Below are 14,764 nucleotides of genomic sequence, written 5' to 3'. Positions count from 1 at the left end.
AGGTCAGGACTCTGTGCAGGCCAGTCAAATTCCTCCACCCCAAACTCGCTCATCCATGTCTTTATGGACCTTGCTTTGTGCACTGGTGCACAGTCATGTTAGAACAGGAAGGGGCCATCCCCAAACTGTTCCCACAAAGTTGGGAGCATGAAATTGTCCAAAATTTCTTGGTATGCTGATGTCTTAAGAGTTCCCTTCACTGGAACTAAGGGGCCAAGCCCAACCCCTGAAAAACAACTCCACACCATACTCCCCCCTCCACCAAACGATTTGGACCAGTGCACAAAACAAGGTTCATAAGGACATGGATGAGCGAGTTTGGGGGGAAAGAACTTGACTGGCCTACACAGAGTCCTGACCTCAACCTGATAGAACACCTTTGGGATGAATTAAAGCGGAGACTGTTATGAAGCTGTTATAGCTGCAAAGGATGGCCCAACTTAATATTGAACCCTATAGACTAAGACTGGGATGCCATTAAAGTTCATGTGTGTGTAAAGGCAAGCATTTCAATACTTTTGGTAATTTACTAAACAGCAGGACTCTAATTATTACTTCATAAATGCAATCTCACATTGGGTGCCTCAGTTACCATTAGTAGGTGACAAGAAGCCTTGTAGGGAACTATAAGCAGGAAGTAGTAGTAGGCACCAAGAAACCTTGTAGTTTTTGTGTGAGTTACCCTGTGTCTATTAGGGGCACAGGGTGACAGAGAAAAGGATGGACAACTACTTAACGGACACGAAGAATGTGGTTTGGATTACTTCAGATGGGACAGTAATATTTATCAACAATATCCCTCAAGAAATACATGCAGACTATTCCTGGTTTGTTTGATTCTGAACTATACATGTCATTGATAGAGCTGGTCACATTGATCCCTGTTCCACGGTCTTCAATGTAGGAGCTGGACAGTCTGCTACAGAGGGCTCCTGCTATAGTCTGTTGCCTACTAGGCTGAGGAGGGGGGAGATCACTGCTTGTATTGTTAAAAAAGTATAAAAAAAAATTTAATAGTAAAAAATGAAAGTTACACCCCCTAAAAAAATTTTTAGGCCCCTCCACCCCCACATATTAGCTCGTATGAATGTAAACTCACGCACCGTGGCGCCTATGCATGAAACCGTTGTTTGCAATACACATGTTACATATCGCCACGCACACCACAGTGAGAACAATATTTCCAACACCAGACCTCCTCTATAACACTAAACTGATGACTTATAAGAGGCTTTTAAAGTGTTGCTTATGGAAAATATAGGGCACTGAAGATTGTCGCCATTTCACAGGCGCATGCAAATTTAAGGTTGTACATGTTAGGTATCCGTTTACTCGGTGCAACCTCATCTTTTAGATATTACCAAGAAATTGGGCAACTTATTATGTTTGTGTGCCCTAAAATTAGCTTTATTTATTTATTTTTTTTTTTACTGAAACTTAGATTTTTCTAGACATTTGCGGTAATATTGTGTGACATAAAAAATTGGTATTTCCACTATTTTATTCTCTAGGGTGTCTGCTTTCAGAAAATGTATAATGTTTTGGGGTTCATATAATCTTCAGGGCTAAAATTATTTTTTAAGCATTTGTGCAAAAACACTCAAAAACGTCTCTGGCAGCAAGGTATTCATTTTTATTGTGTTGTTTTTGCCTCCAGTTCTGCACTACATACAGTGAGGAATGATGCAAACATACTGAGAAACAAATTGCATACACTTTAAAGATAGCTAAATCATTAGGATTTTTTGGTATGGCTGTATTTAATCAGGTTCATCCATGTAATTTTCAGAGACCAGCAGTCATAAAGTTTAATTCCTAAAGCACTTCATCTTTTGCAATCCATTTTTTGACATACGCAACATGTATATCTGAAAAGCGGTGTCACAATAACCCACACCCTTAAAGACAACACCCACCTGTCACTCCTCCCACCAATCACTGCATGGCATGCGTTCCCAGTCCTCCCCTGTAACAATCATAGTTACCTTTGCATCTGGTGCCCCCGCTTCTTCTCTGATCAGTAGTAGGTAGCTTTGGCCCTCCACACTGATCTCTTTCTTGAACTGATCACCTGAATAAAGATAAAAGAAAATATAAATGAGATGTTAAAGACACAACAGATTCTAAACTTCATGTAAGCAGACTGATTACACTTAAGGGTCGTACACACTATAAGAGAATCGGGCGAACATTTTTATACGATTCTCGTATAGTGTGTACACAACTTTCGACAGCCGATTTCGAATTTTCGCATGAAAATTCCCGAAGGGACCAACTACAAAATTTTTCTCGTACGGGAACAGAACGAACAATTTTCGTTTAACATGTACTGTTTTCGGATGATTTTCATACAAGAAAAATCAGAAAAGAAAGACTGCATTATCAGAAACAATAAACATCATTGCTGTGAAACATCGAGAAAAATCGGATGAACGTTCGCCCAATTTTCCTATAGTGTGTACCCCACTTTATGCATTTTCCTGAAAACTATTGGGAAAACCACCTCATTTACATTTTATTTTATAGCTCAGCTTTTCACAGAGCTCAGGCAGAAAGAAGTGAAAGGATGTTGCACACCTCTAAAGAGCTAATAAACAGAACTCACTTCACTGCACATGGAGAGCAAAACTGCTCATTACTAGCCACTAGTCAGACTCAGCCTTTTGTTCTCCAACTGCCACTTTCCAGTGCAACTTTAAATTGCACCGGTGTCCAAACTGTGGATGTTGAAGCTTTTGTATATTCTTAGCAAGCAATAAAAGAGCTTTAAAACTCTCCAATCTGTTGCAGCCAAGGAAGCTGCCATCTTAGCCTCAGTTTAATCTGTAGTTGTCATGATGCTGCACATGTGATCAGTTATGACGGCAGCTATTTGATGGCTTGACAGGTCGATTGAGCAGCTGCAAGAGTTATAGTTCACTGCATGCCCTAAAAGTAACTGTTTCTGGAAACAATTAAATCGATGGCTTAAGTTCTGTTTTAACTACTTGCTACCCAGGCCAATTCTGACACTTCGCTTCTACATGAAAAATCATCATTTTTTTTGCTAGAAAATTACTCAGAACCCCCAAACATTATATATGTTTTTCTAGCAGAGACCCTAGGGAATAAAATGATGGTCATTGCAACTTTTTATCTTGCACTGTATTTGCGCAGTCATTTTTTAAACGCTTTTAAAAAAAAAAAAAAAGTTTCATGAATTTAAAAAAAAGAGTAAAGTTTTTTTGCATAATATGAAAGATGATGTTACGCCCGAGTAAATAGATACCCAATATGTCACACTTTAAAATTGCGTACACTCGTGGAATGGCGTCAAACTTCGGTACTTAAACAGCCCCGTAGGCGATGCTTTAAAAAATATTACAGGTTACCTGTTTAGAGTTACAGAGGAGGTCTAGCACTAGAATTATTGCTCTCACTCTAACTTTCACGGTGATACCTCACATGTGTGATTTGAACATCGTTTACATATGTGGACAAGACCTATGTATGCGAGCACGCGGGGACGGGGGCACTTTCAATTATTTATTTATTTTTATTGTTTATTTTACTTTTATTTTTCTATTTTGACACTTTCTTTTTATTTTTTTTGATCACTTTTATTCTATTACAAGAAATGTAAACATCCCTTGTAACAGGAATAGTGTGTCGCAGGTCCTCTTTACAGCGAGATCTGGGGTCAGTAAGTCCCCACATCTCGCCTCTAGGCTGGGAAGCCTGAAAAAAAACAAAAAAAACGATACTGGATTCCCAGCCAAGGCGGCGTCACTTTTTCAAATGCAGAGGCCGTGCGTGACGTCATAACATTGTACCAAGCCTCCGAAAGATCATAGAGACATCTGGGGGCTATCTGGCCTGTCGGATTCTCTATGGTCAACTTCCGGCATGGACTGATTCCTTCTCTCTCTCACCAATCGTACAGGCGAGCCGGGAGAAGCACCGGGGTGGGGGCCTCCTCCCCCGCTGCCTGTAAGAACAATCAAGCAGCTAAACAGCCGCTATTATTGTTCCTACAGTGCAGGTAATCGCCGTCTCTAAAAGAAGATATCTAAATGATGCCTGTAGCTACAGGCATCATTCAGATATCCCCACTCAAAGTCAACGACGTCATATGACTTTGTTGGGCGGGAAGTGGTTAAACACTCCATCACTGACCTCTCTGGCTGCTTAGATTATAATATAATCTATCCACAAAGATCACAACAGAGACTATAAAGTTGTGTTTCAGTTGGTCTCTAACTATTTACAAGCACCTGCTTTTTGTTTACTTTAGAAGCTTGACAGATATTGCTCTCAAACAGTAAGATGGAGAGGAGCTACAATAAAAATTATTCTGTTGTAAATTTTTAAGACAAACGTGTCCACAATGTCTATAGCCACAGAGGTGAATGGGAGCTTTTAATGTTTGTTCAGAATTTGTTAATACTTCAATGTGCATAGTCACAGGTAACTTTAACTCTAACCAGTTATTCTGGCACCCAAACTATACTGTATGTGTAGGCAAACTAAATACACAGTTAAAGTGGAAGTAAAGTTACAAATTATAAAAAAGATGTCTGACAGGTAGGATTTTTATGACAGAAGATACCCTATTGGTCATAATTGCTTCTACCTGCCTGTCAGTATTTGTGAACATGGAGCTTCCTCATGTGCAGATTAGTGTACATTCATGTCACTCCTCTATGTAGAGACAAATTAATTCTCATGCGCATGCCCAGGAGTTACATCATCCAACCAGGCCAATCAAGCAGCCAAAGAATCTCAACACACGAAATTCTTCTAGCACATTGTGGCTAAAAAAATTGTAGCACATTTTCGCTAACAGCTTCTGGTGGCCTTTTTTGTGTGAAGGTTTAGTTATGCTTTAGACTTTTTTCCTGCCAAAACATTTTTAATTCTGTTCATGATCGCTAATTCAGACACCTATATCAGGCACAGTCTGGTCCCGACAATATACTTTTCTCCCCTGCAGTCAAAGAGATACAGATTGGTTCACGAGGAAACCTTATGAGCAATGAAAACTTAAAAGCTGATATATTCATTAATGTAGAAATATTTATCTCTTCTTGTCAAAAGAAACGCTGAATGATTGTGCAGATCTTTATCTTTGCCATTCCTGCCTGTCAGCTCCTCCCCTGCAAAAGCCCAATTTGCAGGTGCCCCTATTGTGGAGCTCAGCTGCTATCACCCCCTCTGCTTTAAGCACACCTAAGCTTGCTGGCATGCCCCTTTCTCTCTGCTTGAGTTGTGATGGTGCTGGTCCCAGGCAAGCGTCTGGTGTCCGAGAGCAGTGCTGCCAATCAGCATTCAATAAATGTTCATCTCCTACAGAGCAGCATGCTCCTCATTTACCACACCAATCTTAAAGGAGTTGTTTTTTTTAATCTTAATGCATTCTATGCATTAAAATAAAAAGCCTTTTGTGTGCAGCAGCTGACCTTAGCCCCCCTAATACTTATCTGAGGTCCCTCTTTGAGGTCCCTCTCTGTCCAGCGATGTCTACAGCCGCCCAAATTGACTGAGACACAGCAGTGGTGTCATTGGCTGCCGTTGCTATCAATCAAAGTCAGCTAGCCATCAGGAGAGAGAGGGCCGAGGGCGGGGCCGGGTTGGGGCTCCGTGACTGAATGGACACAGGGAGCTATGACTCGGCTCAGGTGCCCCATAGTAAGCTGCTTGCTGTGGGGGCACTGAACATGAGGGAGGGGCCAGGATCACAGAAGAGGGACCTGAGAAGAGGAGGATCCAGGCTGCTTTGTGCAAAACCACAGCAACAGAGCAGGTAAGTATAACATGTTTATTATTTTTATGGGGAAAAAAAATGATACTTTGCAATCACTTTAAGAGGACAAAGTGCTACATACACGTTTTCCCCTGGGGGGCAGGATAAATAAAAATATGTTCAGTGAGACTTCTTTTTTAAGGCGATGATTGGACAATGAAGAACCAGCAGCTACAGCACACTAAGCAGATCACCTCAATGCTCTCTCTTGCAATCATCAAACACTCTTTTTTAGATTCACTGTCCATCCTATCTAATACTGTAAAAAGACTGACGGGGTTACAGTTCTACCTCTTTGATTTCTGATGTATGAGAGGCTACAGGGGGCTAGTACAAAGGCCTTCAAATTAACACATAACCAGATTAAATGGCAGTCTTCTATATCTGCCAACACTTTAAATAAATGAGGCCAATTTGTTCTGAAATTCTGGTTGACCAATCCCGTATTATAGCACATCCAAAGTACAACAATCAATGTATAACTGTCCAAGTGTTCCCAAGTTAAAATGAAAATGACTGCATGGTACAAGTTAGTGTGAAGATATTTCCTATGAACTAAGGGATAATGACAAAGACCAGAGCCAGGCTGGCAACCATGGTATTGTTGAGAAGTATGTTTTGTCTAAACAATCTCTATGAGCTCTTCAGCCGAATGTCACACCCATTTACAAACATTCAGCTAAAGTCACCAATACCGAAGCATGCTTAGAGTAGAAAAGGTAAAACTATGTTATGAATTAAGAACTTAAATTGTAGCTGATGTCTTATTTCAGATAAAAGCATTTTAGAGCTTTCAACTCCCCTATGTGATGCAGTGCAGTGGAGCTGGTGTACAGTATATAACTAAGGTTAAGTTTAGATGTGCAGTTGGGGGGGGGTTAAAATGCTCAATTGAGCCTTGAAGCGTTCGTGATTAACTATGGATCTGCACCAGCAGATTTTTTATTATTTTTTTAAAAGGACATGTCAAAAACTGTGCGTGTGTGTGCACATGTTTTTATTTATTTTTGACACTTTTTTGGTGAATGAGTAGGGGTACAATGTACCCTGTACTCATTCACATAGGGGGATCTAGGAGGCCCCTTGTGAAAGGGGGCTTCTAGATTTTGATAATTTACCACCTGTACCCCCACAACCACCGGTCCAGGGTTGTGGGGAAGAGGCCCTTGTCCCCATTAACATGGGGATAAGGTGCTTTGGGGGGAAACCCCTCTACCCCAAAGCACCCCCCCATGTATGTTGAGGGCATGTGGCCTGGTATGGTTCAGGAGGAGCGGGGCACTCGTTTGCCCCCCCTTTTTCCTAGCCTGCCAGGCTGCATGCTCAGATAAGGGTCTGGTATGGATTTGGGAGGACCCCACCTACATTCTGGTGTGTGGTTCCTCTAAAAATCCATACCAGACCTAAGGGTCTGGTATGAATTTAGGGGGGGGACCCCACAATGTTTTCTTTTAAATTTGGCATTGGGCTCACCTTAAAATCTGTACCAGACCCAAATGGCTAGTATGGATTTGGGGGGGGACCCCCAAGCTGTTTTTTGTCAGAATTTTTCATTGCTGCCATTCTTTAGTTTACATTTCAGCTTTCAGCGGGTAAACCCACTGACAGCTGATGGGTTATAAGTCGTTAAAAACGTGGTGGCCCCTCTGCTTAACAACCAGCTTGTGCACAGCTGCGATCTCTACAGTTTTGCATTGGAACCACACCCGGCAAACAGAAATCGTGCTATAAAATTGCCACCTAAATCACACTCAAAACGGATGCAATTTGCACTGCAGCAATGTGAACAGGGCTTAAAACTAGCATAATAGGACATAGGTGCATATCAAATCTAGAGTCACATCTGCTCTTCTATGTAAAAAAAAAATCATCAGATGTCAAAAGATTTTGGATGGATACGGCAACATTAGATTTAAGGAGTCCAACCCACTTCTTTCAGGCATAGTTTAAATGATGACGGGAAGTTGCTCAGAATTCAGAATGAAATTAACGGAATTCCTAATCTGTTCCTTTCCTTCCTTCATGTAAGCCTATATGTACAGGGTGACTTCATTCCTTTGTGTCACTCTCCATCCATGGCTGGTTACCTCCCAACTTCAGAGGACTTCCTAATCTCCATGGCAACTGAAACTAGAGACTAAGAAAGGATGTTGTCATAGCGCGTCCACTGTTCAGTAACCATGGAAACTAACAAGAAAAGAAGCTACAGAGGAATAAAGCAAGACGTGGATGAGTACAGGCCATCATATGTAGCTATTTTGAGTGAGGACTGGTGTTGTACAACAATTATTCTTTTAAAATGCTTTTAAGCTTTACTTCCGCATTTAGATCCATAAAAAAAAACCCTAATATTTTCACTCTGTTGAAGCTGCAGGCCAAAGTATTATTTAGTGGTTATTTATCAGTTACAGCATACTGTAGTTGTAATCCACTTTTACTGATCCACAAAACTCTGAACAATCAAAGTTGCCACATGCTAGCTGAAAGACGAAATCAGCCTTGCAATGGCAGTGTCTTATCTGGCAGTGTCTATACCTGACGTGCATGAAAGTGATGTTACAGGAATAAGAGACAACAAACAGACCCCTGATGTCTCACTTTTGAGACAGAGAAAGGGACTGAGGACAGATTAGTCAGTCCCTTTCTGTGCAGCCTCAGCTCCACAAAAATGAATAAACCGGAATAGCTCTGTACAGAGCTTCCCGTTCATTCATAAACTGAGGAATAGTAAACACAGTTTACTATGCTTGAGCTATGACAAACTGACAGATCCCCTGCAGCAGCCAGCGGGAGGGAAAATCCCATCAGCGCTGCGGGGGGCGAGTGGAGGGGCCAGGAGAGAGCACACAGCAGCAGGACAGTGATAGGGAGACAGTGGGAGCGGCATGTGGAGGAACTGATGTCCATTTCCACCTCCTTTTCCCCCCTACATCCGCTGAATGTCTATGGGAGGGAGAGGAGGAGAAGCAGGCATTCAGCGGCTGCATGGAGGGATCAGTTTCTCTACATGCCACCGCACCTGCCACCCTCCTATCCAGGTGTACAGGGAGACCGCACGGGCCCCCAGGAGCATGGGACCGGGTGGCGATGGCGACCCCTGTACGTATGTCCCTAATAACAAACTTAACCGCTTGCTGACCAGCCGCCATTTTTATATTGCAAAAGGTTGGCCCGTTCCCACGAGCCGTCGTAGCTGTACGTCAGACCTTTAAGCAGGGATAGCAGGCGCTGCACTGCGGGAAGCCGATGCGTGTGGTAGGCGGTCGCGATTACCCCCGGTCACTCGCGATTGCGGGCACGAGAGCCAGAACAGGAACATGTGTGTGTAAAAACACAAATCCCTGTTCTGTGAGAAGAGGAGAGACAGATCGTGTGTTCCTACTAGCTAGGGACAATGATCTGTCTACTCCTCTAGTCAGTTGATTCCCCCTACAGTTAGAACACACACTAGGTAACACAGTTAAACCCTTGATTGTTAACCCCTTCCCTGCCAGTGACATTTACACAATGATCCGTGCATTTTTTTAGCACTGATCGCTGTATAAATGTCAATGGTCCCAAAAATGTGTCAAAAGTGTCCGATCTGTCCACCACAATGTCACAGTCCTGATAAAAATCGCAGTAACCGCCATTACTAGTAAAAAAAAAATAATAACAAAAATGCCATAAAAATGCCATAAATCTTTCCCATAGTTTGTAGACGCTATAACTTTTGCGTAAACCAATCAATATACACTTATTGCAATTTTTATTACCAAAAATATGTAGAAGAATATATATTGACCAAAACTGATGAAGAAATGTGATTTTTAAAAACATTTTTGGGGATATTTGTTATAGCAAAAAGTAAAAAAAAATTTTTGTTTTTCAAAATTGTTGCTCTTTTTTTGTTTATAGTGCAAAAAATAAAAACAGCAGAGGTGATCAAATACCACCAAAAGACAGCTCTATTTGTGGAAAAAAAGGGACGTCAATTTTCTTTGGGTACAGCATTGCACGACTGCACAATTGTCAGTTAAAGCAACGCAGTGCCCTATTGCAAAAAATGCCCCGTCAGGAAGGTGGTAAAGTCTTCCGGGGCTGAAGTGGTTAAATAAAAAAATGCTACTTACCTTTTTATTTTGCTTTTTTAAATCCTACTTAGCTTCTCACTTCTATTTAAAGTGGATGTAAACCCGAATTTTTTTTTTTTATATATACTGTAGAGTATAATATTTCCTATCATTTGAGCCCAGTCTTGCCACATAGAGTTAATCCATCTCTGAGCAATCCTCCTTTATTGTTCAGTGAGATAAATCTTGACAAACTGAGAAAAACTTTGTCAAATCCTCCCTCTTGCTGTGAGTGACAGGTGATTTAAATATCTCATGCACTAGCCTAAGAGACATGCAGTATTGAATTCCCTCCCACTCCTTTCTTCAGCAGCTCTGCAAGGATTGGCTGTTCCACACCTCAGCATGATTTGGCATGCTGAAGTCATGTGGTTACTTTCCTGTCTTTTCACTGGATGTTAGAGATCATAGCAGAAGTTCAGTGTTAGAAATACACAGGAGAAAATGCATATTGACAAGGAGTGTAGAGGTGGGCGGGGAGTCTACTGACATCATGACTCCACCCACTGAGCTCCAGACAACAGACCCACCCACATAATCTGCAGTTTTTCGGGTCTAATAACAGGCAGAGGGGAGACATTTGACAGGTAAAGATACATGCAGGAGGCGTGTATATCCTTATAGATAACCACTATGGCAGTAGTTTAGAAAGGATGACATTGGGTTTACATCCACTTTAATGTGGAGCAGGGAGGGGAGTTATGTTTACCACAGTTAACCCTGTCTATACTGCACTGGGCCCACTGCAGCTTCCCTTTATGGCATCTGGCAATGTCAGATGGGACAATATTGGATTGGATTGGATCCTAACATAAAGTATGGCCATATGGACAGGCTTCTAAAAATACTCAGTACTAGGGACCAGTACTGTGGAAAGAAGCTTCCCATAAAGCCTCCCACAGAAGAGTAGCAGTGCAGGGGATTAACTTGTTACTATGAAGCTCACTATCATTTTTAAGCATCAACGGATTTAGGTCAAAGTATAAAATCTTCAGGTCTTGGTGTAAATTGTAAACCTCCCATTCCTTTTACCAATCAAACTAGGAAGTGCTGAACATAATTGTTAAAGTGGAGCTACACTGCATCTGAGCACCACAAACCAAAAACGCTATTTAATTCATTTTTAAAGTGGTTGCACACCCTGTACAACCACTTTTACCTACAGGTAAGCCTATATTATAATAATATTATATTATATTATATAATATAGCCCCCCTCCCTCAGTACAGACCCCCTTCCATCAATATAGACCCCCCCACTAAGTACAGACTCCCCTCCCTCAGTACAGACCCCCTCCATCAGTACAGACCCCCGCTCAGTGCAGACCCCCTTCCTCAGTATGGACCCCCCACTAAGTACTGACCCCCTCCCTCAGTACAGACTCCTCCCTTATTGCAGACCCTCCATCAGTACAGACACCCTCCCTCAGTGCAGAGTCTGCAGACCCCCCTACATCAGTATCAACCTCCCACCTCAGTGCAGACCCCCCCATCAGTACATAAACCCCCCCTCAGTGCTGACCCCCATCAGTATGGAATACCCCTCTCAGTGCAGACCCCCCCCATTAGTATAGAATCCCCCCTCAGTGCAGACTCCCCCATCAGTATAAAATCCCCCCCTCAGTGCCAACCCCCATTAGTATAGAACCCCTCTCAGTGCAGACCCCCCATTAGTATAGAATCCCCCCTCAGTGCAGATCCCCATCAGTATAAACCCCCCCCTTCAGTGCCAACCCCCATTAGTATAGAATCCCCCCCTCAGTGCAGACCCCCCCATTAGTATAGAATCCCCCCTCAGTGCAGACTCCCATCAGTATAAAATCCCCCCCCCTCAGTGCCAACCCCCATTAGTATAGAATTGCCCCTCATTGCAGACCCCCCATTAGTATAGAATCCCCCCTCAGTGCAGACCCCTGATTAGTATAGAATGCCCCCTTAGTGCAGACCCCCCAGTAGTATAGAATCCCCCCTCAGTGCAGACCCCCCATTAGTATAGACACCCCCTGCACATGTCCACCCACATATACATAAAGTTTACACACCTCAGAACAGCGCAGACAGATACACACAGCCGTGTGTGTCCCTTGGGCTCCTCTTGTGTGGATGTAAACAGAGAGGAGGGGGAGGCAGATTCAGTCCTCTGCGCTGACACAGGGACACATCTGCGCCTGATCTGAGGCGCAGATCAGGCGCAGATTAGGGCAGCGGGCAGTGTTAGCAGTGCGTGCCGCTACCCACGGGTGTCACCCCTCTGGCGGGTGTCAACCGGGTGCGGCCCGCACCCCCCGCACCCACCTAACAATGCCACTGCCTGTAGGTGCTTGAAATATCTCCTAAACCTCAAGATATTTAGAAAAAAGCGATGACTACAGCGCATGCACCAATGTTTATGGTGCACGCGCACTTTAGAAAGGGCACATCGTGCCGTTTCTAACAGGGGTCATGCCGTGACTGGCGGCTCTCACGCGCATGCGCGGGAGTAACGTCACGCGACTCTGGCCAGTCACAGAGCCGGAGTTCGCGGCCCTGGAAAGAAGAGGGGTTGAAGATGGACGCTCGCTGCTAGTGGGGACAGCAGTGACATCGCTGGCTTCCGTTTCAAGTAAGTGACACATAATGGGCTACTATGATGCATAGTTGCCCATTATGATTTATCTTTGCAGGGAAAGAGGAAGTAAAACCCTGGCAAACGCGTCCCTCCATGTCTCCATGGATTATTTTGCTGAATAATCACTTGAAAAATCCCCCCCCCCCTGGCAAAATTGAGCACCAGCCGTATCGCAAAAAATGGCCTGGTCATGAAGGGGGTTAAATCTTCCAGAGGTCAAGTGGTTAAAGGGAACTTTTCTATTTTCCAAGCATGTAAACATAGTGGTACCCTATGATTCACTCTATCAGCTGCTTTAAATGCACTCTTCCACCCAAATGTGCAGACTAGACAATACTATTACTCAGGGCTTTTTTTCTCAGAGAATAGGTGCAGGAACTCACCCCTTATGAATCACCCTTCGTCTCTGCCCTCCTACCCACCTCCGAGCACTGTCTCTTGGCTCCACCCCCTACCCACCTCCCAGTACCACCCCTTTTTAGAGAATACAGAACCAAGTATCATTTTGTGCTACTAAATTGTATGGAATTTGATAGACTCCACCCAGGTAACAACAGACCTCACCACAGCAACAATAGATCCCCCCACACACAATGACAGACCTCCCCCCAGCAACAATGGATCCCCCGCAACAAAATACCACCCCAGCAACAATAGACCCCCACAAAAAAATAGATCTCCAGCAGTCAGCATCAATTGACTCTCCAGCACACTTTGCCATAGAATACATTCAGTGCTGGAGGTGCCGGAAATGCGTTCCCCCGCGTTCACGCTGAAAAAAAGCCCTGCTACTACTGATATGCAAATCTGATTGTCAAAAGCCAACAGCTAAGCCTTCATCTCTAACCACTCCCTCTGGCTGCTGATTCTTATGTAGAGAGCAGTGACACATAACTGCCATTAGAAGACCAGAGCTATTTGGACATGCAGTATTATTTTGAGGTGTCTTTGACATGCAGGCTGTGATTGACAGCCTGGCTTCACCTTCTTTATCACTGGAGAAGAGTTTTTATTCCCCGATGACTTGTTTAGAAGCGGAATAGTTTGTTTTTGGCAGCAGTACATTACCTTTCATTTGCATTTAGTAAATCTAGGAAAAAGCCTCAGGATCTGATAATGCCTGAGGTGCAAAATGAAAATGAAAAACAAACAAAACTTTTTAGGCTTGCTTCTATTTGAGTGGGAAGATACATTTTCAGAGCAAATGTCTGCAAAGAATTTTTGGAGCAAACTATCTTTATTGACTTGTAGTAGTAAAATTGTATTGTATTTGTTTTAATCCCAAGCATAAGAAGCACCTCAACCACCCAGTTTGAACTCATAAAGCAGGGAATGTTCCATATTCCTGTACTTATGTTCCGCCTACAGCATTTGCAAACATTTACAAATCATCGTTAAATGCTTCTTTTCTCTTTAGCTTTCTTTTCCATTTATTAAATCTGAACAAAATCTCTGGGCCTGGTGTTACACTGGTCAATAATGCAACCAAACAATCTGTTGCATTTCAATTGTGAAGATAAATTCTCAATGTGACATAAGTCATTGTTGAATTTTTGGAGCAAAGATAATTTATTGACTGAAACAGAAGTTTAATGGTTATGTCAAAAACATGAATAGTGACATGGTTTTTTTCTGAGAATAGTACACTTTCATAATAAAGGGTCAGAAAACTGTATTGCCCACAGGAAGCTGCCTGAGTCCAACTTCCATATATTTTTCACAGGTTAGAAAAGACTATTCTTAAAAACTTAATACTAATGAATTTATCACAAAAATGAAGGAAATGCAAAAGTGATAGGGCAGCCCAGCCCTCGAAGAATTCCTGGATTGGTTATGGGACGTGAAATGTCAGCAATCTCAGTCATTCTGGGCTTTACAAAATTCTCTGTCAGAAATCTCACAATATTTAAAAGGTACAGAGGAAGAAAGCTCACAATCGTCTCTTTGAACACTTCAAATTCAGAATGCAATTTACAAAGATGTATGACAAGACAGGGTCCAGAGAAGACTAAAGCAAAATTGGTCCCTAGGCAAAGTAGCAGCTCTGTCCTCTCCCAACCCTTCTGTTGACACTGATAAGGAATCCAATAGACACAAAGAATGACTGCAGTGGCAATAACTATCCTGTCAGTCAGGTAGAAGTGGCAGGTAAGTGTACAGTTTTAACCTATTGTGCTATGCCCCTGGCTTATTGCAGGAGTATAAACATTGTAGCATGGTAGCATCGCCCCCAGGATTTCCATCAAACCCTGGGCTCCAGCCT

At 42.8% G+C, this 14,764-nt stretch overlaps 1 protein-coding gene across 3 annotated transcripts in view; it reads right to left on the bottom strand.

The window, feature by feature from the left end:
* AGAP2 (ArfGAP with GTPase domain, ankyrin repeat and PH domain 2) overlaps positions 1–14,764 on the bottom strand; it is a 466,034-nt gene that overhangs the window by 113,194 nt on the left and 338,076 nt on the right. For all 3 annotated transcript variants that reach the window (XM_073613744.1, XM_073613742.1, XM_073613743.1), the window contains exon 4: positions 1,986–2,071. In XM_073613744.1, the coding sequence (XP_073469845.1) occupies positions 1,986–2,071 (86 nt within the window). The remainder of the gene's footprint in view (positions 1–1,985; positions 2,072–14,764) is intronic.

This window comes from Aquarana catesbeiana, linkage group LG02 (genome assembly GCF_042186555.1).
Source record: "Aquarana catesbeiana isolate 2022-GZ linkage group LG02, ASM4218655v1, whole genome shotgun sequence".
NCBI classification, from domain to species: Eukaryota; Metazoa; Chordata; class Amphibia; order Anura; family Ranidae; genus Aquarana; species Aquarana catesbeiana.
This window is presented reverse-complemented; position numbering and strand designations above follow the sequence as displayed.